The sequence below is a fragment of the Triturus cristatus genome, chromosome 6 (assembly GCF_964204655.1).
Source record: "Triturus cristatus chromosome 6, aTriCri1.1, whole genome shotgun sequence".
Taxonomy (NCBI): Eukaryota; Metazoa; Chordata; class Amphibia; order Caudata; family Salamandridae; genus Triturus; species Triturus cristatus.
This window is the reverse complement of record NC_140589.1, coordinates 1,065,931,620-1,065,959,494: the sequence shown is the minus strand read 5'-3', so window position 1 is coordinate 1,065,959,494 and position 27,875 is coordinate 1,065,931,620. Positions and strand designations below refer to the sequence as shown.

Genomic DNA, 27,875 nt, shown 5'->3' with positions numbered 1-27,875 from the left:
TAGGTACACAAGGACACCAGTGCTTAATGTCGCCTATCCCATGGCAGGATAGTCACCAAGGGGGGGACAGGCCATTGGCATGCCTTGCCAGGACAGTGATAGCCACTCACACTATCTGGAGCCTCTAGGGAGGATAAATGTTGGAAACACAGACTGGGGTGCGCTGGGCCCATAAACCCTTCACCAAAGTTGCGGGGGGCATCATGCTGTCAGGTGTCTTTGAGGGATGGGCAAGGGCATTAAAGGGCTTTAGTTCGTGACAAGGCATTTGCAGGGATGCAGAAGGGTCCCAGCGGATCCACCAAAGGGACTGCAGCGAAACACGTGACACAGAACCTTGTAGTCTGACACCATTACTGGTGTAAGTATCAAGGGTCACACAGGTGGATAGCAGGGACTGGGCATCTGTGACCGGTTGAAGGTTCAGCAAGCAGGGTGGGCTGAGTAAGTTGTCAGTCCACGAAAGGGTGCAGTTTCTAATAACGGGCACCATACACATATTCCCTCAAACCTGTTTTGACACCATTACTATGTTCGCCAGGGGGCAGTCCAAAAAAACTGAAAAAGTGTCTGGTCAATGGGGCGAAGTAATGCACCCTGGAAGAAGACCATGAAGACCACAATGTGCAAATTAGCAACCAGTTGGGGACAGGTGAACTTTTGTGGTCTGAAATCACCCCCAGCTCCTGTGGCATGGAGCTCGGTTGGGGGAGGCGATGGAGCCTGCGTGCAGGAAGGTCATCTGCACTATGCGCTAATTCACTGAGCAGAGGGGATTTGGCTTCCTTAGACATGGGTTGCTACACGCCAAATTCACAGGGTGCTTTGAGGACGATGAGGGACATCTGTCCAGTTAAGCATGAACCTGTTCTTGCTGGATAGGGAGAGAGGCACTATAAATAGCTAAAGATAAGGCCGCTACTTTGGGCAAAAGGACACTGCTTCAAAACATGAAGGCCACAATTTGCAAATTAGGCAACCAGTTAGGGACATGTGAACTGTGGTGGTCAGAGATCACTCCCCAGCTCCTGTGGCAGGGTGCCCGTTCAGGGGAAGCAATGCACACAGGAGAGTCAATTGCGCGATGCGTAAATTCACCGAAGAAATGGGGTTTGGATTCATAAGACAAGGGTTGCTTCATGCTAAATTCACAGGGTGTTTCGAGGATGATGGGATACATCTCTCCAGGATAGGCATGGACTTGTTCCTCCTGGATCTAGGGGAGGCCCTGGAAATAGCGGGATGTAAGTAGGAGCGCCGGCCTTGGTGGGGGGCCCTGGCTGCGACGGTCACCACACCCAGAGTTAAATGGCGATCCAGAGGCGGAAAGGTACTCAGGGATACCCTCTTCAGGAGCACAAAGGGTGCTGAGGCTGAATATACCCAGGAAGTCTGTGCGGTGGACCCTGGGGTGCGACGACGCTCCATCTGTCCTACGGGCGGTTGGAAACCTGTACAACCGGGAGTCGCTTGAACGCTCCGCACCTTGTAGGGAGGGGCTATCCCCTCACCACAACCGCTAAGCACCGATTGGCTAAGGCCACGATGCATGTTGGCCCATCAGGGGTAGGCCGCGAGGGGTGGCTTGCATTTGGATCACCTGTAAGATAACCCACCATGTTGGCATATCTGGTATGCTAATAAACCTGCAGCAATTTTCTCCACCAAAAAGTTGTCTTGTCTGCTTATTTATGCTACCTGTATGTTGCTGCGGGAGGGCAGGTGAGTGGGGCTGATATTGGCACTATGTGGGTTGACCGACAAAGTCACCGCAGGGGACCCTCATAAGAGGGCGGCCCCTTTAGTGCCACAGGATGGCACACTGGGCAGCCTAGTGTCCAGAGACCCCTTTGGGTTCCCGCTCATCACTTCCGGCCGGAGTTGGGGTCGCGGGGAGGTATAAATTCCTCCCCCACCCACCTGGCGGCATCTTTGTCCCCTCGCCCTGATTTCATTTCCCTCCCTACCGCTTACCCGGCGTAATCAGGGTGCCGGGGAAAGGATGTTCTAATCTTTTTATTTGTGTTGCAGGCGGAGTTACATGGCGATCCAGAGGTGGAAAGGTACTCAGGGATACCCTCTTCAGGAGCCCAAAGGGTGCTGAGGCCGAATATCCCCAGGAAGTCTGTGCGGTGGACCCTGGGGTGCGACGGCACCCCATCTGTCCTACGGGCGGTTGGAAACCTGTACAACCGGGGGTCGCTTGAATGCCCCGACCTTCGTGGGGGGGCATGAGTTATATGGTGGACCACTGGTTCACCGTAAGTGGGAGGGGCTATCCCCTCACCACAACCGCTAAGCACCGATTGGCTAAGACCACGATGCAAGTTGGCCCATCAGGTGGTAGGCCGCGAGGGGCGGCTCGCCTTTGGATCGCCTGTAAGATAACCCACCATGTTGGCATATTTGGTATGCTCATAAACCTGCAGCAATTTTCTCCACCAAAAAGTTGTCTTGTCTGCTTATTTATGCTACCTGTATGTTGCTGCGGGAGGGCTGGTAAATGTGTGGCCGATATTGGCACTATGTTGAAACCTATCAGAGGCAGCTCTGGAGCTGCTGTGACAGCGACATGCTAAAGATGCAGAGGAAAAAAAGAAAGACCCAGACGGTGCAGTCCACAGTTCATGCACAATATCATTCTAGGTTTCATAAAAGGACAGCGAGGCAAACCTTACCTCTCTAGCAGGGATACCCCAGCTCTGTGCTGGCACTATGCGTATTTGAATTCCTGCAAGCATGCGAAAAATAACAGGCTAAAACCTCCAAAGCGCTATATGCGATCTATAATTTATTGCGCCCCGTTTAAGCGACCTGCCAGAAAGATACTCCACCCCCAGTTTGAACGTTATATTACGCGAGTGAGCGATCCTGACTTCCTACGGAGCCGCACTGATATATGTCAGTTATTTCTCTTTTCCTTCTTCCATTTATTTTGTTTTTCTGGAAGCCATTCTTTTCACAGTACCGTCAAATGTGTCCTCTTTCCTTAGGCTTCCTTTTTTTTGTAATTCATGCATGCATTGCCCTTGCACGCTTTTCCCTTCTTTGCACCCTCACTCAATTTGTCAATCACCATTTTGCACTGTTGTTTTAATCTCTGTCACCTCGTTTGGCTTCTGTGCCCCTATACTCAGGTCAAAGTTAAGGGTCATATTAACATTTTTTTTCTGCCCCAGTAGCGCCCCCTGCAGTTGATTTGGAGGGGCTGCAATGCGCCCGACCAGGTAGTGACGTTTAGATTATTTTTTCGGGGGGAGGGGGCGTTTCAGCAGCACCGTGGGTTTCCTGAAAGCGCAGGAATCTTGGAAAACAAACTGAAAACACCCCTATCTGGCAAACATGGGCAGGTCCGACGAAAAATGTGGATTCAGTGCCGACCACCATCAGGAGTGTGTGTGTGGGGAAGGGGGGTGGCGGGAAAGCCGCGCCTATGGCCGCTGTTGAACTACTACAATGAAAAATGCAGATTTCTGAAATTGTACTTTGTGAAAAAGGGTGCAGCTGGCGTACCACAAACCCATTGCGGAGCTTGCAAAACCCCTTCAGCGCCAAGAAGCCACAATCGTGGCACCATGCATTATGAACAAATTTTGCCAGGGGCGTTGCAAGTGCGTGTACTTCATGGAGAGAACATTAATGACCTAAACGGGTAAAAACGCTTTTCTTTAGGCACTGGACCAATGATTTATCTGAATATTGTCAATATCAGCTGCCACTCACGTCAACCACCAAAGCCGCTACTAGCGCCTACTACAGGGGCGTAAAGTTTCTAAAGCACTTCCAGTTTTAGTAGCAAACGGTAACCGACGCCGAGAGGCGTTGATTTCTTTACATTAAGGTAAATTCCTATATGGTACCAAGAGCACACAGCTAGAAAACAGCAGGGTTTCAATTCCCCTCTCCCGAGTCAACGTCATCACACGTGTGCCGCCTGTTGGCCACATCTCCCATAGTTACCAATGGTAAGGAGACGCTACTAAGCGGCCGCTGGGTACTTCCCAACAGCATTTTTTAAACAGGTTTATGCGTTGGGCTTCTTGGCACTATAGAGGTTCGCAAACATTGCCCGCAGAGGATTTCACACCACTACAGGACCCAGTAAGCTTTTCTACTTAATTGACACCATGCCTTTTTGCAGAGGTTAAGCGCTACATCAGTGAAGCTGGTTATTACACCTGCGAGGCGCTAGCGGTATTTGAATGTTAGCTGTAAAGTCACCTGCGTTTTAACTTAAAACGCAGGTGACTTTACAGCTAACATTCAAATACCGCTAACTGGTCAGCCCAAAACGGTAGTGCACATTTTCACTACAATGTACATTTTACTGTTGCCAGTAGTGCATCAAATCATATTTAGCACAATTAAATAAACAGCGATAGGTTTTAACGCCATTATATTCAGATACCGCTGACATCTATTCATGGGCTGCAGCACGTACAAGTTTGCCATGCTTGAACTACAATTTGGAAGACAATACCACACACTGGGGACACATTAAACCCACAAACAAGCACCGGAAGGCCCGTCTTTCAAATTTTTCCCAGGGGCACCATATTTATTAAAAATTGTTGCAACCTGTATAAAAAAGTTCGTATGCACCACTTCGACTCAGATTTTTTACATTTTAGCGAGTATTTACACAGTAAAGTGCTGGGTTTTTACATATAGAATTGACTTCTCATTCCTGGGCATCTAGTTGGACTACACACCTTTACCTACCCATCTTCGGACCGCTCTTGTCGCACCAAGAAAAGCTTCCAATCCAGGTTCCTCAATCCATTTTGAACAAGCATTGGCATAGCCAATATGTCTCGCTTTTGGAACCTTATAAGTATTTAGTTATGCAGCACAATATCCTTAGTGCAACAACATCAACTGTTGCATGGCTAAACACTTATAAGTTCCCAAATGCGAGACCTATTGGCTATGCCAATGCTTGTTTTATAGTTTGCAATGTTATGGATGAGATGACGTGTGAAAAGCAGCGTTCTACATCTGGGGGTCCAGCAAAGATTGCACCAAGTGTTTTGGCAGTTTGTACTCAATAATCGAGAGTGGAGGACAAATGGCACCCAAAAAGCGGGAGGGTTGTGAACAGTCAGGCACTTGATGCTGGTTACACTCAAGAAGTTCCACACAACATACACCTTAAAACAGTGCTACAGGAAGCGATGGTGTTTTCAGCTAATATTTATCCAGTGGCATAACACAAAATGATGGAGTCTCCCTGCAAAATTTAATGAGGGGTCCCTGAGACTCCCATATGTGACAGATATTAATTGGCCTTGGACTGAATGAGACCCGTCCTGAAGAATTTGGCCCCCCTGAAGCGTTGGTGGCTCCCCTGCACAGCAGCTGCAGCAGAACCCAGGCACCTCACACCTTATAACAAGAAAAACCACCAATAGCCATACATTAAACACCTGTCAAATGGCTTAAGTTGGAACCTGCCATGTAGAGGAAGAGGGAAAGCACTAATGTTTGAGATGCAGAAGTTTTGTTGGGGGATATTCTAACGGTAGGGACATATAAACATTCTACATTTTATTTGTGCATGTCTATTTACATTGTGCTGGTAGGATGAGGCAACCCTATGCTTTACCAACATTAGGTAGGACTGTGGGCTGGGACTATTTTATATTCATTAAGAGTAGGAATGTTGACGTAAATATGCCTGCCTAGCTGAGTGGGCGCTGGTGAGCCTTAATGCGCTGCATACCCCTTGCCACACTAGGTGTGCCAGTTCTGGCCAAGTATGGCCTTGTTCTACGGTGCCAGACTAATACAGCTCATCGTAGATGGCACCAGAGGGTCTTGAAAAATAGAGAGAGTGCAAGGGCACTTAGTTATAATCATTTAAATGCCAGAGCATGCCACTGTAAGTTTTGAGTCAATCATTACAAATCTGACTGACAGCAGCAGCTCAGGGAATGTTGGGAGGAGAGTTTTTTAAGTAAACAGTTTTGTAATCATTGACTGGCACGTGGCTTTGTCCCAGCCCTCCTGACATGTTAGAAGCACTTGCCTGCCAGCATGTCTCTGGTTGCCAGCATGTCTCTGGCTGCCAGCATGTCGGCTCCGTTAGGGGAAGAGGGCGAGAAGAAAAGGGAAAAGAGAGGAAAAGGAAGCAGGTAAACTTGAATCTCATTTTACGGCCTTGTATTGCAGCATGCGGACGTGCTGTAACGGCGAGCCCTTCCCAGCCTCACCCGGCCAGGTGTTGCCACAGCTTGTGGAGAGAGGCAGTTTAGCAGGAGGTGGGGTGACACCACTGCAGACTGATCCAAACACCGCCATAGCGCCTTGATCACTCACCACACTGCTCGCGGCAGCTGCTGCTAGGAAGCGGAGACACACAAGTGAGAAAATCTCTGAGGCATATGTAGGATGAGCTCACAACGTTCAAGTGTTTTGTCAACTGGCGAAGCAGGCTCTTTATTATTTCTTTTTTTACTGATCACTGCAAAAAACATATGTGAAGCAAACACTGAGGACCTTTTTCAGTCGTGAAGAAATTTAAAGTAATGGAAATATTTTGGGGCAGTGTTTTTGTGACCTACTGCCTAGCTGCTTAAATAAACAAGCCAGGCCGGGGGGTGGGAGGGGGAGTGGAGGCCAGCAGAGTGATGCAATCTGTGGTGGGGGAGGGGGAGGGAATTGAAGCGCAAGCAAGGCGGAGAGAGGCACGCAAGGCCTAATGAGCCTTGACAGAAACCCACATGGCAGCTGCGCTCGTGCACGCGCGCGTGAACGCAAGCTTGAGGCCAGCAAAAGCCTCTGGTAGCACTTTCAAAAAGCCCACTCACTAAATTTCTCGCAGAGCAGCGCATGCGCTGGCTCAGCAAGACCTAAAAACTGAGCCGTGGTTATCCCATAATAAAGCCAGGGTCACAACTCCTAAAAGGCAAAGAGATGAGCCCTGGACAGGGGAAACTAATTACCCATAGGCCTCGGAAACTAGGCAGCGATGGCACGATTTATCAGTGGTGCGTTCTGAAAAGTTCATGTTAAGGTTAAAACACTCGTTAGGTCTCCGGAGAACGTCTAGTCCCCCAGAAGTGACCACAAGTCACCCATACCACGGCGAATCATTCTATTATCACCCAGAACATGCCACGGAGTATCGCACTGTTGTGGGCGAATGGCACTAACAGGGCAGGGTCGGCCCGTGAACATCCCGCCGCTATTTTCCCTGCTGCATGCTGAACAGAGAGAAATATCAGAACGGGTGTTTGGGTCTGAAGTGGACAAACGGCGTGGCAGCCCCGACAGAAGAACGGCCAGGTACCTGCTGTGACCGGACGATCTCTCTGTGCTGCCTGCTTATCTCCTGAGAGACGAGTGCTGATAGGGAGGCACGGAGCAAACATAGATGATCAGAGACAAAGGGCCTGCGCCGATGCTGCGCTGACGCGGGGAAGCCTGACATCCACAGGTGACTCTACCTAAAATAAGGGGCGAGTGCCTGTGAAATTCACCGGGTACCAACAGAGGAAGGATACTCTTGGTGTCCTGAGCTTTGGTGAGAACAGCGCTGCCTGAAACGCTGGGCACCTAACGAGGCGGTGCCCTGCTCCCCATAAGCAGATATACGGGCCAGAGCTCTTGGGTTTCCCAGACACGCAACTCGCTGAGGGAAGGCTGGCCTGTGGTGTGGCAGCTGGTGGTCCCAGACTTGGAGGGCCCGTAGCCTTCACTGTATGATTCCTGCTGCATTGGGTGGCGGAGACCCACACGAGGGAGCCGCCGGAGATGCGACACAAGTGAGCAGTGGTGCGCGTGCGCACGCCACAGCAAGCGATCTGTTTTTAATTATCGCGCCCGTGTCTTGGCACGATAATTCAAAACAGATGTCGATGCTGTGGGTAACCACAAGCAATAGGCCGTGGGCGGAGCAAAGGTGGGACATGCACCCGCCTTTGCCCAATTGCGTGCTGTCTTTCTTAGAAAGACACACGCAAAGCCCAATAGCCTGTGAGGAAAGTGAGGAAAACAAAACCACACGCATGGCCGTGTGGGTGAGCTTTCTGAGGCCCCTACTAAAAGTCCCGCAGAGCAGCGATGGCGCGCTGCTCTAGGCTCAACCTAAAAATGGAGGAGCAGGAAGATCATGGCAGACCACGCAGCCTTCAAAACCACTTTCACTGCACACCACAACCTCATCAGAACAACAAAGAAAGCAGCAATACAGGAATGCATCAACACCAATGCACACAACAGCAAATAACTTTTCGCCGTGGTCATATATAATTTGCCAAACCCAGCACAGAGACAGCAGACATTCCCCCCTCGCAAGACCTCTGTGACAACCTCACCATCTTCTTCCACCGCTAGATCAAGGAGATCTTTGATAGCTTCCCAACCCAGGACTCATCCACCTTACCCACAACCACTGCACCCAATGGCTTCATACCCCAGCAGACCTTGCCCAACTGGACCACCCTCACCTCTGACGACACCCTAAGGATCATGAAAAGCATCCACTCAGGAGCCCTCTTGGATGTCTGGCCTCACCACATCTTTAACAGAGCTTTCACCTCCATCGCACCAGAACTCTGCCACACCATCAATTGCTCCATCGAGTCTGTCACCTTCTATGAAGACTGGAAACACACAGAGATAAACCACTTGCTGAAAAAAATCCTCTGCCGACCCGACGGACCTCAAGAACTACAGATTTATTTCTCAGCTTCCACTCCCAGCAAAAGTCATTGAGGAAGCCATTAATGCCCAACTCTCCGAGTTGATCGAAATGAACCACATCCTGGGCCTCTCAGAATCTGGCTTCAGAAGCAACAACAGAACTGAGACTGCTCTCCTCGCCGCTACAGACAACATATGCTCCCTCCTCGACCAAGGCGAGACTGCTGCACTCATACTCCTGGACCACTCAGTCGCCTTGGACACCGACTTCCACCACACCCTCTGCGCAAGACTCCATGATGAAGTAGATTTAGCTTTAAAGGAAGTTGCGGCTGATGCACCAAAAATCAAGGATTTCAGTGTCCCCGTACTTCTTTATGCGGATGACGCAGTAATCCTGTCCAGGACCCCAATCGGCCTACAGCGCCTGATGGACAGATTTTCATTGTTCATTAGGGATAGGAAGCTGTTAATTAATAAATCTAAAACGTTTACCATGGAATGTGGTGTAGGATGTAAAAAACCCCATCCCTTCTTTATTGACGGCCACAAGGTGCTAACTGTGGAGTCTTTTAATTATCTTGGTATTACTTTTACTAATAAGGGCAGTTGGATTAGAGAGATTAATGGTGTTCAGGCAAAAATGGCGAAAAGCTCCCACGGGGTGTTTAAATTTGCCACCAATATTGGAGATAAAAGGATTAAAGATATGCTAAAAAATTTCCAGATGAGATGTCTTTCGGTGGCCCTTTATGGGGCAGGGGTGTGGGGGCACACCAAGGCAGGGATCCTGCAAGTGGAGGAAAATTCTTTCATCAAAAGGCTCCTGTGCCTGCTGAAATCCGCTACTAATGACTTGGCCCACAGAGAACTTGGTATTTTCCATCTTTCAGACCTATTAACATTATGGCCTTTAATGTTGTGGCGCTCAGTCTGGTCTAAGGAAGAGACCTCCCTAAATAGAGCAATTATTGGAGATTGTCTTACCACTGACGACCACCTAAAGATTCCATGGATTAAATTTGTTTTAAATTGTTACTTGGAAATTTTTGGCATTAACCTCAAAGAAGACTGTTACGCCTCTTCAAGTCTGTCCAAAGAAACGACGAAATCGGTTTTTATGAATTTTAAATTAGAGAAACGGAAAGGACTAGTAATAACTTAAGTACTTGTATGTTTTACGATAGATTCTGTGAAACAGAAGGATTTCAGCCTTATTTAAGTATAGTCACTCGCCCTTCTCACCGTTACGTCATTACAAGATTAAGGTTTGGGATAGTGCACCTTTTGGTGGCCTACCCGTGTATTAAAAAGCAGCCGGTTGGCCCTTGTCCTTGTGATAATGTTTCAGTCCAAAGCACCATGCACTTTTTATTATTGTGTAATTTATACGGTAATTTTCGTCAAGCCTACCTTAAGCCTATACTGTTAAAATACGGAGTTAGGAATATGCAAGACGCCATGAAGTTGCTTTTTAAACCTTATCCTGATGTTTGCTTTTTTACTGCTACCTTCCTCCTTTCAGCCATCAAAGCAAGACCTAGTATGCTTTTTTAATCATTTGAATGTTTTAATCATGTAATCTGTATGCTGTTTTATTATGGTGATGTATATTGCATTTGTTTTGCTTTTATGGACTTGTGTTTAAGCTCCGAATAAAGCCTTATGAACTGAACTGAACTGACTCCATGATGCCGGCATCCGTGACAAAGCCCTTGAATGGATCAGCTCCTTCCTCATCAGTTGAATACAGAGTCATACTCCCACCGTTCAACTCAGAACCCACAGAGATCAGCTGCAGAGTGCCTCAGGGATCCTCCCTGAGACCCACCCTCTTCAACATCAACATGGCCTCGCTTGCATCATCTTAGAAGCCATGGACTCAACATTGTCTCCCACGTCGATAACACTCAGCTGATTCTCTTTCTCATAAACAAACCCACAGCTGCCAAGAGTAACTTCCACAACGGGATGAAGGCAGTCACCACCTGGATGAAGAACAGCTGCCTCAAGCTCAATTCAAACAAGACTGAATCCTCATCTTGGCTCCATCCCCTCTGCCTGGTATGACTCCTGGTGGCCCACTGCACTCGGAACCCCCTCACACCCACAGACAACGCACAAAACCTCGGCATCATCCTGGACTCCCAAATCAAAGCTGTCTCATCCTCCTGCTTCCACACGCTCTGCCTGCTTTGTATGATCGTCAGCAGCAGACTCGACTACCGCAACACACTCTACAACACACCACTCAGAAATCTCCTAAAGAAACCGCAGAACATCCAGAACGCCTCTGCCAGGCTCATCCTGAACATCCACGCCACGGCGACATCACCAGCCACCTGAGAGACCTTCACTGGCTTCCTATCAACAAAATAATTACCTTCAAGCTCCTCACACACACCTACAAAGCCCTCCACAACGCATGACCTGCATAACTCAACCACTGCCTCTCCTTCTACACTCCCACCAGAAATCTCCGCTCCACACAACTGGCCCTGGCCACCATCCCATAGATCCGCAAGACCACTGCTGGAGGAAGATCCTTCTCCTACCTTCCTGCAAAGACATGGAACTCCTTGCCTCTGCACCTCAGGCAATCACCATTGCTGCTGAAATTCAGAAATTACCTCAAGACCTGCACAGTGGTGAATGGAGGGGGTGGGGCCTGATGTGACAAGTGTGCAAACACGCCCCATGGCACGTTTTAAGTTTGGGTATTAAGTCCCCTTGAATCCTGAGGGTCCTTAGGGGGCCAATTAGCCCACCAGGTACCTACAGTAAGCGCCACAGAGCTGTGTTGCAGAGAGGGGGGTCCAATGCCATGCCTTTTTTAGGTGGTGAAGGGAGGGGGCGGACCTGATATAAGAAGTTAGCAATCCTGCTGTGTGGGACTTACTGGTGGTAATAAAAGGGATAGTTGGCCCCCAAGGTTGACATTGGGGGCTAACTACTCCTCTTGTTACCTCCAGTAAATCCCACACAGTGGGATTGCTAAGAGGTGTTTCTGAGGCCACGCTCACCTTTCTACACCGTTCTGGAAACGCAACGGGTATGTTATAGTTAGAAATTAGCATTTAAAAAACCTTTGAAATTCACTGAAAAACCATAGGTTTCAGGCACGTTATAGTTAGAAATTGGCATTTATAAAACCTTTGAAATTCACGGAAAAAACCATAGGTTTCAGTGATGTTAGTTGGACATTTCACTTGAACAAAACCAGAGAAATTCTGCCGTTGTAGTTAGTTCAGCTAACTATAACTCGCACCCCCGCAATGCACTGCTGATGACGTCACATATTACATCATTCATGACATGGTCAGTGACTTCACTGATGACATCACTAATGACATCTCAAATGACATCACTGATGACATCATCCAAGTGAAAATCTGATGCACCTCCTCACACTCATAATATAACCTTTGATACACCCACTCTAAAATACAGACTACCATTTTCAAAACCATCTACACACCAATACCAGTTACTACATACGCACTCACTGATTCCTAGGTCTACACACGCATCCACTCATTCACCCATACACTCACTCATATATGCAGTCACTCAACAATACAACACCATCATATGCACTCATACACCCATACAGACACTCGCACACTCCATCCATGGAGTTACTCACCCACCTAGTCAGTCATGCAAAGAATCAATCACACTCCCATTTACTCACCTATACAATTATACACACACCACTCCACTTATTCATACAGATACTAACACATACTTACTCTCTTATATAATCACTGATACAAGTACACACTCATCTGTGCAGCCACTCTCACAATCGCTGACTCTCACGTATAGTAATTTATATACTCCAACTCTCACATACACTGCCTTTTACATATGTAGTTACTTGGACATGTACCACTGAGACATCCACCCACTCACCAACACACCCATACACAAACTCATCCACCCATACATCTGTTTCCACATGCACTCTTGAACCCATACACCCAGTGAATCATCCACTCACACATCTATGCACAGTCACACACCTCCCACCCACCCACACACACACTCAGTCTCCCGTACAAATACTCAGGCAACCAATCAATAACCCATATAGAGACTCATGTAGCTTCACACCAACCCATGGATTGAGGGCCGCGAGTTATAGTTAGCTGAACTAAGTATAACGGTGGAATTTCTCTGGTTTTGTACGAGTGAAATGTCCAGCTAACTAGAACGTCAATGAAACCTATGGTTTTTTCAGTGAATTTCTAAGGTTTTTTAAATGCTTCTAACTATAACGTGCCTGAAACTTTCGGATATATATATATATATATATATATATACACTGAAAAAACAAAAGGTTACAGGGACGTTATCGTTAGGCTCAGATTTCACTCGTACACTGCTTATGACTTCACATATTACAATGCTCATGACATGCTCAGTGACACCCCTGATGACATCTCAAATGACATCACTAATGACATAATCCAGTTAATGTGTGCTTTGTAAATGTTTCTGAGACTTAAAGATATACTAAACTACAGCATAAGTTAAATTTCTTTACTACTAATGAGTGATACTTTGTTATCTGAGTGGCTTTGTGACTATCTGTACCAGTGTGTGAGTGGGTACCTGAGTGGCTGTATGGTTGTGTGAGTGCATCTGTGAGTGGCTGTATTGATCTGTCAGTAGGTATGTGAGTGGCTGTATGAGTTTGTGAGCATTTTTCTAGGTGTGTGAGTGGCTGTATGGCTGTGTGAGTGGTTGTATGGGAGTGTGAGTATGTGTCTGAGTAGCTGTTTAGGTGTATGAGTGGGTATGTGAGTGAGTGTATGGTTGTGTGAGTGCTTGTATAGGACTGTAAGTAGTTTTGTGTAAATGGGTGTGTGAGTGGTTGAGTGGGTGAGTGAGTGGTGTATGAGTCTATAAATGGGTATGTGAGTGGGTGTATGGATCTCTGAGTGGGTGTAGTTGTGTGGGTATGTGAGTGGTTGTATGGGTGTGTGAGTGGGTGTGTTTGTATGTGAGTGGGTATGTGAATGGTTCTGTGAATGATATCATCAGTGATGTCATTTGAGATGTCATCAGTGATGTCACTGACCATGTCATGAGTGATGCAATATGTGAGGTCAGAAGCAGTGTATTGCGGGGGCATACGTTATAGTCAGCTCAGGTAACTATAACTGCTGAATTTCACTGGTTTTGTATGAGTAAAATCTGAACCTAACTATAATATTCCTGTAACCGTAGTTTTTTCAGTGAATGTTTAAGATTTTTTAAAGTTATTTCCTAACTATAATGTCCATGTGACCTTTGTTTTTTAGTGAATTTCTAGTGTGTGTGCATGTATGAGTGGCTGTATGGGTCTGTGAGTGGGTGTGTGAGTGGCTGTAAGGGTCTGTGAATGGGTGTGTGAGTAACTGTATGGGTCGGTGACTGGGTGTGTGAGTGGCTGTATGGGTTTGTGAGTGGGTATGTGAGTAGCTGTGTGGGTGTGTGACTTGTTTTGTGAGTTGCTGTATGGGTTAGTTAGTTGTGTGTGATTGGCTGTATGGGTCCGTGAATGGATGTGTAGGTGTCTGTATAAATCTGTGAGTGGGTGTGAGAGTGGCAGTATAGTTCTATAAGAGGGTATGTGAGTGCCTATAAGGGTGTGTGAGTGGTTGTGTGAATAGATTTCTGGGTGTGTGAGTGACTATAAGGTTTTGTGAGTGGGTGTGTGAATGGTTATGTGGGTCTGGCAGTAGCTGTATGGGTCTGTGAATAGGTGGGTTATTGGTTTTGTAGGTGTGTGAGTAGATGTGTGAGTGGCTGTGTGGGTCGGTGAGTATATGTGAGAGTGCCTGAATGGGTGTGTGAGTGGATGTCTGAGTGTCTGTGTGGGTGTGTAAGTAGCTGTGTGAGTGACTGGGCCAGAACGGAACCTCGTCTGCCCCTTCATCCAACAAGAGTCCACAGTTTTGCCCAAAATATCTACACAACTGGAGCACTTTCTACTGGTTAATTAGTATGTGCTACCTCATTGGGTAATAACTAGTGCGTATTCCATTCTACAGCTATGTAATGGACCACAAGGAAATGTCTCCGGTGATCTTGTGTGCATGTAATTTCAGCAATGTGAATGTTCATGAATCCTCATGTAGAGAACAGGACAAGACTACAAAGAAGGGAATCTCCTCCAAACAAGAGTACTTCCTCCGAACTATATGAAGTAAGTACTTCTTTATTTGGTGGAGCTGTCCTCAAAATTCCTCTGCATCAAGAACGTGTCACCAGAATCGGAAGGAAACATGCTCAGAGGCCTTTTGGTATGCTATCCATCAACATGGGAAAAGGCGGGAAGACCTTTCCATACTACTAAGAAAAATGGGGCGAGGCCAAACAAGCTGAGTTTGCAGATGATTTTAGGCATTTACATACTCAGGGTAATTAAAAGGGAAAACCCTGACTCTCTTCTCAAAATTACACATGGGGAGGGGGACTTCACAGCCCCCCTCCCTGGGCTGATTTCCGCCCCGGCAACCCCAAACCCCAGGGCCCATCTTTTTGATGTAGTGTGCCCTGGAGACCACCCAGGGCACCCGGTCTGCAGCACTGGGGACCGCGGGGCAGCTTCAATACCCCCACGGTCCCTGCCAGCTCCCCCCTCCAGCGAAAGCCGGTTCTCTGCATGCAGAGAGCAGCCAAAAATCCTGCTCTCTGCATGTGGGAGCAATCCTTTCATCTGTTGTCCTGCCCACCTGACAGTGTGCAGGAAAACAGATGAGAAGTCAGATCCCAGCGAGCTGGAGCGGACTTAATGTTTGCTCTAGCTTGGAGGGAGCTGTCAAAGCTCCCGCCTAGTGAGAGGGACCTGGTCTGCAGGGGCAAGATGGTGGATGCATCATAACGCTTCTCCACTACACTTCCACATTATCGGTTACTTTCATGTTCCCAGGAATGGCATCCGCACACTACCAGGGCCCTGCCGGCCTGCCTAAGTGCCCCCATCTGCATACCTGCCAGGGAGTCAACCGAAGCGGGCCGCCAACTGCCACCATGACCTTGCGCCCTGCTACAGACAGTGTGGAGCAATGAAGAGGCCGTGTGTCGCATTGAGAGGCAGCTGGCTTGTGGACTTGTTGCCGTCAGGCATAGCTGGCAGCTGTCAGGAAGCAGAAGCTGGGGCCATTGTGGGGCCTCTCGAGCACTGGCTGTGATGCGTGTCCCGGACGCGTTGGAAGTGGAGTGACCGCATCGCACTGGAGGAGGCCCCCGATTGGAGCCCGGTTGATCTGAGGAGCTCTAAAGTGAGACTGTGTCTGGGTGCCGGCCCCTTCTCCCGCCTGCTCCTAGAATTGTCTGTGGGTCGATGGACTTTGGCTGTGTCCTGCCTCCTTACCTGCAGCGCTCTTCCCTGCTAGTTCTCCAAGTTGCGGGGCCTCCCGAGTAGCCTACTGGCACCCTCGAGAGTGGCTGATGCTGTCCTGCGGCCTAGGGTGGGGCCTACCACACAAGCCCTGTAAAGCAGGGGCTGGATTCCCTCCCCGGAAATTGAGGAAGCCTCATTTCCACTATGACTATTGATGAGCATGTACTTTTCCCACCTGGCAACAATATGACCTTACTCCTCACACTGTATGGTAAGGATGTGATTAACTGTCAGCACCTGGCATCCTAAGCTGATTTGACTGCTGCTGGTTGCTGTATTGTGGCTTTTTTTGTCTGGCACTGTCTGCAGTCCTCTGACTTTTTGCTGACAATGCGACTGAAGTGCCATACCTTCACTTACTCATATTGTTTCTGCCTCCCTGGAAGCAGTGAATTTCTCTGTTGTTGAGACCTTTAAAACCTAGTGCTGCATATACTGTGTTGCACCATGGCCCACTGGCATGTGACCACAAGCGAATCTACGCACTATTGAATACTGGCCCCCTCCTACTCACTGTTCGTACCCAGGAGCTGAAGTCACGCCTGACTGAAAAGTAATAGAGATGTTGCTGAGATCGGCCACACATGCAATACCAACTCCAGGGCCTCCTCATGCTCATCTACTACGGAAGCCGATCAATTGGACCCTGTGAGCCAGTTCTCTCCCCCTGGGGATAGATGTGATGTGGTATTAGAGGCTATACAATGCTCCTGTGTCTCCCTGCAATCCAAAATTGATAATGTGGTGGCAGATCTCATATTACTTCACGCAGATCACAGAAAATTAACCAACCGAGTAATGGCCATGATACAGGCTCTCTCAGATGTCCAACTGCCACTAAATTGCTGGAGCAGCAGCTACAAGACTATGATACCAGGATCCAGCACCTAGAATCCAGAGTGGAAGATGCAGAGGGCTGATCGAGACGCAATAACTTCTGCCTTATTAGTCTCCCGGAGGTGTTGGAGGGCCAGGATGCAGTCACATTTATTGAACGATGTATTATGGAGCAATTGCCGGAGTCCTTCGTTTCGTCGTACTTCACCATTGAGAGTGCACATCGCATTCCCTCGCTGCGACCTGTTCTGGGCACCAGTCCTCGGCCATTCATTTTTTAAGTATTGCATTTCCGTGACAGATACTGCGTGAATCCCAGAAGCTACAGGATGTCAGGCTGGAAAACACGTGTATAATGTTCTTTCCGGACTATACCTTAGGGGTGCTACGCCATCACAGTTCTTTTCTAACAGTCAAGGAGCAACTCCAAACACTGGATATAAAATATTCCTTACTCTTCCCTGTGGGGTTGAGTGTAGTGACTGCTGACAAAATAAGATTTTTGATACACCACAAGATGCTTGGGACTGGCTCGAGGCCTCTGGACATTTTTCTGGTCCCCGGCTGAGTGGTGGGAGAGAAGAGCAGAGAATCACGAGGGACACACTTGGCTTGCTTCTGCGGTGTGGGAAACGACATCCTTCTAGCCTGATGGGAGTGCCGAATTTGGAGCAGATTATCATGGAGCACAGGCGAGCTGTCCAGGAGGCAGCATGGATTTCTGATCCCCTTAGTAGTTCTGACCGGGGGCAGAATCTGCCCGATCGTCTGGGGACAAGAAGTTCTCTGTAGCTTGCCCATCAGATACCAATTCGACAATCCTGCCAGATGTCACGCCGCAGACGTCTGATGACATCATTTGATTTATGATTTGGTTTGGCTGTATAATGTCTTATGTTGATTTTGCAGTATGCTCCACTGTATATTCTTGATCTACTGTATACAAATGTTGGGGCAGATTTACAAGCCCCTTGCAGCACCTTTGCGCCACCATTGCGTCACTTTTTGTGATGCAGCGACAGCATAAAAAATGCGCCGTGTTGTGGCCCATTTACAATGTGACGCATCTATGGAGATGCTTCACGTTGTAAAGCCCTGCGCCACATTATACCTGCGTCTGGTATAATGTATGCAGGGTGGGTGTTCCCACGCAAGAAAGCCTTGTAGAAGTGACGCAGTGAAATCTACAAGATTTAACTGCGTCACTTCTAGAATACCACTGCATGAAAACCCTACGCCTGCTTGGAGCAGGTGTAAGGAGTGATGCAGTGTATTGGGAATACCCAATGCATTGCTGGAGTTGCTTCATGCTTGCGACATGACTCCAGCAGTGCATGACTTTTGCACCAACAGATGTGTCAGAATTTCTGACGCATCTGTCAATCCTTGCGCCATGGTGTGCCGTATTGTAAATACGACGCATCCATTGTGGCGCAAGGGTTTCGCAAGAAGTCACAAGGAAACTGATGCATCTGTACAGATGCATCACTTTCTTTTAAATTTGCCCTGTTGTCTTTACAGGCCACGAAGAGTTGACTCCAGAGGTGGCGAACAAGATACTCTCTGCCCCCTTTGGGTGCACATGTATGGGGGAGTCCGATGTTTGGATAACAATTATATTGACTCCAGAGGTGGTGAACGGGATACTCTCTACCCCCTTTGGGTGGACATGTCTGGGGGTAGTTCGACATTTGGTTAACAATTTGATTCATGGGGCTCCACGTTCTCCTTGTATTGATAGGGGATGATGTACTATCTGGTGTGTAAAGCCTCTTACCCCCCTACCCACATCTTTGAGGGTCCATTTGGATAGACATAGTTTGTGTCTTAGTTTGTGCAGCATTATTATATTTTCATTACGTGAAGACTCAATGGCTGTCTGTAAGAACCTCCTTGGTATGGAATAAGACGCTTAGACACTGGAGATCCTTAGGATAAGTGCAGGTTTAATCCAAGTAACAGGGCCCATCCAATCTTACAGCCAACTCCTCAGCCAACAGTTATCTTATCAACCGTCCCTGGTCCCAGAACCCCACCTTCAAACCAATACATTCCTTAACCTAGGCAACCACTAGAACATTCCTACATCATAATCCCTAGCTAGAGATACCAGATGACACATGCAAGACATCGCTGTGACATCCAGAATCCCACACTGTCTCCTCCCTGTTAGGTAATATGCCCCTAATACTGACCAGGGTTCCTTTCTACCGTCACCATCGCAGACACTTTCCAAATGGTGTGACCTCCTTTGGTTGGTGGTGGGAGGGATTTTAATAGTGTTTTGGACACAAGCCTAGACCACTCTTTTCCCCCTTTACAGTGTACAGTGGCCTCCACTAACGCATCAATGCTAAGGGACTGGATATATCAGTGGGGATTGGTAGACATGCGGAAGTCCCGCAAACCTTTGACACAATTATACTCTTTTTACTCTCACCCCGTATAAATTACACGTTCACATAGACAGGATATTGTGCACACCCAACCTACTACCTTCTATCACCCATGCCGATTATTTGAGCCACACTCATTCTGATTACAACCTTCAATACTTAAATGTTACCTGGGACACTAGACCTTCCCGGGTACCCACTTGGCGCCTTCAACCAGCCATGCTGGAAGACCACCTTTCCGCAATTCCCTAAATACTGCTATTATGGAGTACTTTGATCACAACACTGACATTGCCTCATGGGCCCTGTTAGAATGTGATGCATTAAAAGTGACATTTGGAGGCTGCTGTCTAGGTCTGCGCTGTGACATGCCGAGACAACTAGAGGATGAACTGTCCAAGATAGAACGGACCCTCTTGGAACTCGAAACAGGATCTGTCACTCAACTTTCACATGCGTCAGACCTCGCTGATATGAAGAAAACACATACAGATCTGCTCGAGCTACTGCGATGCCTGAATTAGACAGCACACTTGGCCAGGGTGCATGTGACTGTGGATCATTCGAGGTCCCTTCTTGCATGGCTGATTTGCCAGGAGTGGCAGCGCAACCAGTTACTGCGCTGAGGTCTCCCTGGAGAGTGATGCATTATACACAACATGAAATTTATGAGGAACTGGTTCTCCATTACACTTGGCTCTATGGATCGACTTTGATGGCGCCTCTATCAGATATCAACTCCTTCTTGTTGGAGCTCTCCTTCCCCACACTGACTCCAGATCAGCGTTTGGACCTTGATGCTCCCATTACTTCTGATGAGGTCAGGGCTGTGATGGGGAACCTTGCTACTGGAATGGTGGCAGGTCCAGATGGCTTTCCATTTGTATTCTGTACATCCTACACAAATCTTCTGGCCCCACATCTTCAGCGGGTCTCTGATAAGGTTCTCTTCTTCTACCACCACCCTGATTCTCTTTGTGAGGCTACGCTTGTCTCCCTACCGAAACCCAACAGAGATCCTGTACATCTGGGCTCTTATCACCCGTTGGCATTACTACATATGGACTATAAAATACTAGCTAGGGTGTTAGCAGAGAGGCTGGCTCCACTAGTACTCTCTTTGATACACATACACTAGAATGGGTTTTTCCCGGCGCTTAGTACCTCTTTTAATTTACGCCGCTTCTTCTTGTTAATGCAATATACCCCTCATATTTGTTGGTAGCCGGGTTGTTTAATCCTCGATCTTGAGAAGGCGTTTGACACTATTGAATAGCTTTATCTTTTTTGAGGTTCTTCTGCGATACAGCATTGGGCCCAGATATATCCGCTTGGTGAAACTTCTCTATGATACACCAACCTTAAGGGTATGAATAGATGGCCTCATCTCGGCACAGATAAGAGTTTGTAGACAATAGACAGAGCTTCCCCCTTTCTACCCTCCTTTTCTCCTCAGCTATAAAACCCTTAGCTCTAGCTATGTGTACTTCGCCGAAGTCACAGGGTATACCAATGGGCGAGGATGTGCATGCAATATCATTATAAGCAGAAGATTGGCTGCGGTATGTTAGGGATGCCTGCTCTGTTCTGTATGCCATACCTGACTCCTCATTCCTTTGCATGACTGTCTGCACTGCATGTTAATTGGGAAAAGTCCTATTTGTTTCACTTCGTTCCCAGCCTACTTAACCTGGCGCTCATAATTAATGGAGCTTCTTTTACCTGGCAACCGACTAAGTTCCGTCATCTGGGCATTTGAATTTACCATACTGACCTGCTTGACGGCAACCTTACAAGGGCACTTACTTCCTTAACATCGCAAATGTGTTTTTGAAAGACACTCTCTGTTGTCAGGAGAGTCGCTCTTACAAACATTGTGGTGTTCCAGTGCCTCCTTTAATATTTCACAAATCTGTCGCTGTATCTCCCTCTGTCCTTCTTCCGCTTCCTTGAAAATATTAATAAACAGATTCCAAAAAAATAGGTCCCTCCAAGTGAGAGCAAACAGCTATGTCCCGGGGGTGGGTACCCCGGGACCTAGGGAGCCAACCCTGGGGGATGGTGGTACCCTGGGCCTTTAATGGCGCCCGAAGGGGGGGCACATGAACCCCCTCCTCCTCTCCTAATATTTGGCCTGGCCCGGAGGAGGTGGTAAATGGCCGAGGAGGGGAACGCGCATCCTCCTCCCTCTTTTTCAAAATTCTGCTTGGCCCCTGGGAGGTGGTGGTCCCCGGGGCCTTAAATGACCCCAGGGACCATAAGTATACTATTGTAACTTTTATAGTACTCTGGTAAATATGTTTAACACTATTAAACTTTTAGAAATCATTCACTGGATGATGTCATCGGTGATGTCATTTAAGATGTCATCAGTGATGTTACTGAAAATGTCATCAGTGAAGTAATATATGAAGTCATAAGCATTGCATTCCGGGGACATACGTTATAGTTAGCTCAGATAACTATAACTGCTGAATTTCACTGATTTCGTACAAGTAAAATCTGAGCCTAACTGTAACCCCCTCTAACCTTCGTTTTTTTCTGTGAATTTCTAAGTTTTTTTAATGTTGTTTCCCAACTATAACGTCCCTGTAGCCTTTGTTTTTTTAAGTAAATTTCTAAGGTATTTTACATTTTATTTCTTAATTGTTACCACTTCCCTTTGACAATGAGTGTGTGAGTGAATGCATGAGGGTCTCAGTACATCTGTGAGTGGGTGTGTGAATCTCTGAGTGGGTCCGTGAGTCGACATGAGAGAGTCCGATTGGGTCTGTGAGTGGGGTGTGAGTGTGTGAGGGCTCTCTGTTTTGCCCTTTTCTGCTTTGTTTTGCATTATCTGCATGTTTTTCTGCCCTCTGTTTTGCCTTTCCTGCTTGTTTTTCTGCCCTCTATGTTCCCTCTTTCTGCTCATTGCTGACCTTTAATTTGTCTGTTTCTGCTTGTTTCTCATCTTTATTTTGCCTTCTACTGCTGGTTTCTGACCTCTATTTTGACTCTTTCTGCTCGTTTTGCAACTTTATTTTGCCTCTTTTTGCTAGTTTCTGACCATTATTTTGCCTCTTCTTGCTTGTCTCTGATCTTTATTTTGCCTCATTCTGCTCGTTGCTGACCTTTATTACCTTTTTCTGCTTGTTTCTCACCTTTAGTTTGCCTCTTTTTGCTCCTTTGTCACCTCTATTTTGCTTCTTGCTGCTTGTTTCTGACCTTTATTCTACCTCCTTTTAAAGTTTCTCAACTTTATTTTGCCACTTTCTGCTCGTTGCTGACCTTTATGCCCCTTTATGCTTGTTTTTCACCTTTATTGTGTCTCTTTCTGCTTGTATCTGAACTTTATTTTGCCTATTTCTGCTCTCTTCTGACCTTTATTCTTCCTCTTTCTGCTCATTTGTCAGCTTTATTTTGCCTCTCTGTGCTCCTTGCTGATATTCTGCTTTTTTCTGCTAGTTTCTGACATTTATTCTGCCTCTTCCTGCTTGTTTCACACCTTTATCTTGCCTCTTCCGGCCTGTTGCTGGTCTTTATTTTGCCTTTCTACTCATTTTTCACCTGTATTTTGCCTCTTTCTGGTCATTGCTGACCTTTATTTTGCCTCTTTTTGCTCGTTTCTCACCTTTATTTTGCCTCATTCTTCTCATTTCTCACCTTTGTTTTGCCTCTTTCTGCTCGTTTCTCATGTTTATTTTGCCTCTTGCTGCTCGTTTCTGACCTTAATTCTTTCTCTTTCTGCTCCTTTCTCACCTTTATTTTAGCTCTTTCTGCTCTTTGCTGACTTTTATTATGTCTCTTTCTGCTTGTTTCTCACCTTTATTTGCCCCTTTCTGATAGTTGCTGACGTTTATTTTGCCGCTTACCGCTCGGTTCTGACCTATATACTGCCTCTTTCTGACCTTTATTCTGCCTCCTTCTGCTCATTTCTGACCTCTTTTTTGTTTCTTTCTTCTCATTTCCCCAGGACTTTTATTCTACCTCTTTCAGTTTGTTTCTCACCTTTATTTTGCCCCTTTCTGCTTGTTACTGATGTTTATTCTGCCTCTTACTGCTCATTTCTGACATTTATTCTGCCTCAATCTTCTCATTGCTCACCTTTATTTTGCCTCTTTCTGCTCACAGCTGACGTTTATTTTGCCTCTTTCTGCTCATTGCTTACCTTTATTCTGCTTTTTTATACTCATTTCTGACCTTTATTTTGCCTCTTTCTGCTCGTTTCTGATCTTTATTCTGACTCTTTCTGCTCGTTTCTGACCTTTATTTTGCCTTTTCCGTCTCTTTTACCCAGGACTGAGGGGGAACCTCAAGGCCCCTACGGTCCCAGCCGGCTTTCCGCCTCCTACGGGAGCGCGCATTGCTTGCATAAAAGAAGTTATTAATGCATGCCGATTATATACATCTATCTTTGTGGAACGTAAAATAAGAGATAAGATCTGAAGAATAGAATGATTTATTGGAGGCAGGTGATAGGAAGGATTATATCAGATTTTGGGAAATATTACATCATCCTTTTTTGGTTATCATTCAACTTCCAAAACAGAGATCTTAATCTCTGCTGACTGGGAAAGATTCTTTAGTCACCTCAGTTTTGTGCGCCTTTAGTAACTCTCTCCATGTTCAAGAAGTGGTCTCTCAAATAAATAGGAATATTTCTGGCCTTACCAGTAGATATTTTTAAAACAAATATTCTTTTATGGACACCACTCCTTACGAATGTTCTGATAGAGGATATGGTTGACTGCCATGCTAGTGCCCATTTACAAGAAGGGAGATGGGAGCTTATCCTTCTGTTATCGCGCTATCTCACTGATAGACTCAGCTGCTAACATTTTGCAGCGAGTACTCCTATCAAGATCAGAAAATGGGCCAAAGAGAACAAAATAATTTTAGAAGTACTGTATGGTTTTCAACCTGAAGCTGACACTGTCAAGCAGTGCTTAAATTTGTACCTATTAACAGGGAAATATGTTATAGCCAAGGGAAAAGCATTGCCTTTAACCTTCATGGATCTCTCAAATGCTTTTGATATGGTAAATCACTCTAAATTATGGGCAGTTATGGAGAACAAGTGGGTGGTAAAGGAACTGCTTTCCATTATAAGAAGTCTCCACTGGGGAACTACCGTAAAGGTTAGGTATGGACCTTTGGCGGAATGTACTGAACATATTAGAACTAATCCCAAAGTTTGCAAGGTGTGCATTTCGGCACCCTGCTTATTTCTCCTATACATAAATGGTGTGAATCAATATTTATCATCTTGGGGCAAAGACATAGCCAAGACAGGAAACCGTCTCACACCAATTTTGTTTATGCTGACGATGCCACACTAATTGCATGAACTGCAAACGGCCTACAAGCGCTCCTTGACACATTTTTTACATTTATGGAAGGTTTGATTTAAAGGTAAATCTCACAAAATCATTTGTCATGACTTTTGACCCCACTTGTACTTAGTCTAAGTCTCATCAATTAGCGGGGGTCAAGGTAAAAGAAGTCTAAGACCTTTAACTCTCTTGGAATATCATTTCATGCTACACTAAAATGGTACCCTCTTCTAACCTTATGTTCACCACAACTCAGTAGAGCAACTGAGGCCGTATACTGATTATCACATAGGCCTCGCCAGAAAACCATAAGAGAAATGATAATCAACAAGAACAAGGAAATTCCAGTAGGAACGTATGGAGTGGGAGTGTGGGGGTACAATAATGCTGACATTTTGCAGGGTATTGAAAATAGATTTATCTGTAGATTACTTGCAGTCACACGAAGCACAGCAGCCTTTATTTGTCATAATAAACTATGGTTAGACTACTTTATAGATCTTATTAGTTTAGCGCCTTTGTTACTCTAGATAAATAGTTGGTGTAAACTGGAGGTGAATTTGGTGAGGACCTTTCTTAGTGATTGCCTTGCTCTTGATATCAGGAAGCGGATTCCCTGGCTCGCCTATGTCAGAAAGACCTTCGAGCAGCTGGGTATACCAAAATTATTTTTAACTCTTCAATCAATAGTCCCCAGTTGCAATGCAATGGTGAAACAATTGTTCTATAATTTTTGTGCAAGGCTGCTGCAGGAAAAGTCTCATTTCATGGTAACAGTGGTAAAGTGTGCGATGTATTCATCTCTGGGAGGATTGAACCATATTTAGGGGCATATGTACAAGCCCCTATCCCCACAGGAATGTCATTTTTAACAACATTCCTTTGGCGATAGGGGCTTCACCTTATTTACTAGGTGGCATTAAGCCACGTTAAGCGGCTTAATGCCACCTTGTAAATAGGGCACTGTTTCAATCAATCAATCAGGGGTTTATAAAGCACGCTACTCACTCATGAGGGTCTCAAGGTGCTGGAGGGGGGTGCAGCTATGGATCAGTCGAAGAGCCAGGTCTTGAGGCCCTTCCTGAAGGTGTGCAGAGTGGGGAGCGTCTGATGTTGACTGGTAGCTCATTCAAGGTCTTTGCTGCAACGTAGGAGAAGGCTTTTCCGCCTGCTCTGGTTCTGCGGATGCATGGGGTCTCTGCTAGGGCGAGGTCGGCGGAGCGGAGGTTCCTTTTGGTTACGTGGAAGGAAACTCTTTCGTTGAAGTATTTGGGTCCGATGTTGTGGAGGGATTTGTAGGCGTGGGTGAGTAGCTTGAAGGTTACTCTCAATGGGGAGCCAGTGGAGGTCTTGTAGGAGCTGGGTCATGTGCTTGTGTCGTGGGGTTCCGAGGAAGAGTCTGGCTGCGGTGTTCTGGATGATTTGGAGCTTGTGTAGCAGGGTTTCACACTATACTTAGCATGAAAGAGGTGGGCAGCGGGTTTTGCGGTGGGCGTTCCTCCGCAACACCCATTGATTTTGACGCTGCCCCCTATTTAAAAGGGTGGCGTAAATAGGAGGCAGAGCCAACATTAGAACCAGGGAAAACCTGGTCTTAACATGAGGAAACGAGGAGAAATGCTTTATTTCTCCTCGTTTTTGCTGTTCCTATGTGTGCTGCATTGTGCAACACACATAGGAACAAGCAAAACACCATGAAGGGTTGTTTTTGTGCAGGAAGGTGTCCCTTCCTAAGCACTGTGCCCCTTTTGGTTGGTATTTTCGTACAGGGTACATGGTTTCTAGATTTATCGAAACGTTCATGTGATAATGTTTCCAGACAAAGCACTACCTTCACTTTATGCTGTTTTGCACATCATACTCTGCAGCGAGGGCACTTTACATGTTCCCAATTTTACAAGCTGCTAATGTCAGTCATTATAAAATGGGACTTGTTTTTCTACAACAATTAGGAACACTAGACAGATGTTATGCAATTATTAATTTTATGTTGAAATTAGGAGGCAATATGAACAACCAAATACTTGTTAAAAGCTGATTTTATGGTATAGCGTTTTAAAATATTTTTTTTAAAATTCTATGAAGTTTGCATCTTTAAAAAAAAATACAGAAATTGGAGGGTCTAGCTGGCTATTATATTATCTGAAGATGCATATGTATGTTGAGCTCTGGAATATTCTGTTTTTATCTAGTAGGAATGTATTTATAGAATAATGTATGCTATGTAATTACTGTTTATAAAAAAATTGTGTGCATTTTTATTGTAAAACGTTTATGTCTATTTAGCCGAAGAAAGATTATGAATGAATGAATGTTTTTTCCATATCAGATAAAGCATTCTTAGTTGGCCGCCTGTGCGTGCACATACCTAGTGATGGACCAGTGACCATTTTGGCATTTTAATTTGAAGTTTTATTTACTGTTCAATTATGGCCGACAGCAATGTTCAAACGTTAAATAAAACAAAAGTACATGTGGAAGCCTAGCCGAGCAGCAGCCTGGCAGCAGATTACAGCTGGTAGGCCCTTGCACATATAATATAACAATTTCAATAAAATAAAGTGGAGTGCAGGGAAGGGAGGGAAAGGAAGGGATGAGCAGCCACAGACAAGCGGGGTAGCGAGTCTTATTGTGACAGTTTGCAGCTGCCAGGGCCCAACAAGAGCAATTTTGTACAAAATAAGAACATTTATTTAAAAATATTTTCAAAAAGCCAAGAAAGCGGAGCTGGGAATGGGAAGGGTTTGTAGACGAGTGGAGGAACGTGAGCAATGAGCATATGGGAATAGAGTGAAGAAAGACATGCGCTCCCAAGTCGCACTAAAAAACAATTGACAAAATAGAGTTTCCTGATGTCAGTAGTGGATGGCTACAGCTCATCAACTCAAAAAGATAGCAAATAAATTACGCTCCAGGGGTAGGACAACAACAAAAAAGTGTGTAAAGCCATCCAATCTCAAGCAAGCGGCAGTAATAAACATATTCAATAACAAGAACAACAATTCTGAGTAAGGTTCTTTGAACTTTAAATTTCTGCTTACTTTTTGCAGTCTGTAGCAGTGTACTGGCACATCTTCTAGCAAGCAGGACTCCTTGATGAATTTTAGCACAGCCTTCTTGACAGGCAAACCTTGCAGTTCTTCATGCATTTCTGGGGCATGCTTCAGGATGTATTTAATCCCTCGCTTTGCGATTATCTAGAATGAAGAATAAGAAGGCAAGTAATTATTTTTCAAATTAATTTTTATTTTTGTTTGCAGGAGCAAAGTAGTGTGATACAAAAACATC

General features: G+C 46.1%; 1 protein-coding gene across 1 annotated transcript in view; it reads right to left on the bottom strand.

Annotated features, from left to right (window-relative positions):
* Positions 1-27,875, bottom strand: part of FRMD1 (FERM domain containing 1) — a 574,048-nt gene that overhangs the window by 289,141 nt on the left and 257,032 nt on the right. The window contains exon 6 of the mRNA XM_085611901.1: positions 27,629-27,784. Within this exon, the coding sequence (XP_085468027.1) occupies positions 27,629-27,784 (156 nt within the window). The remainder of the gene's footprint in view (positions 1-27,628; positions 27,785-27,875) is intronic.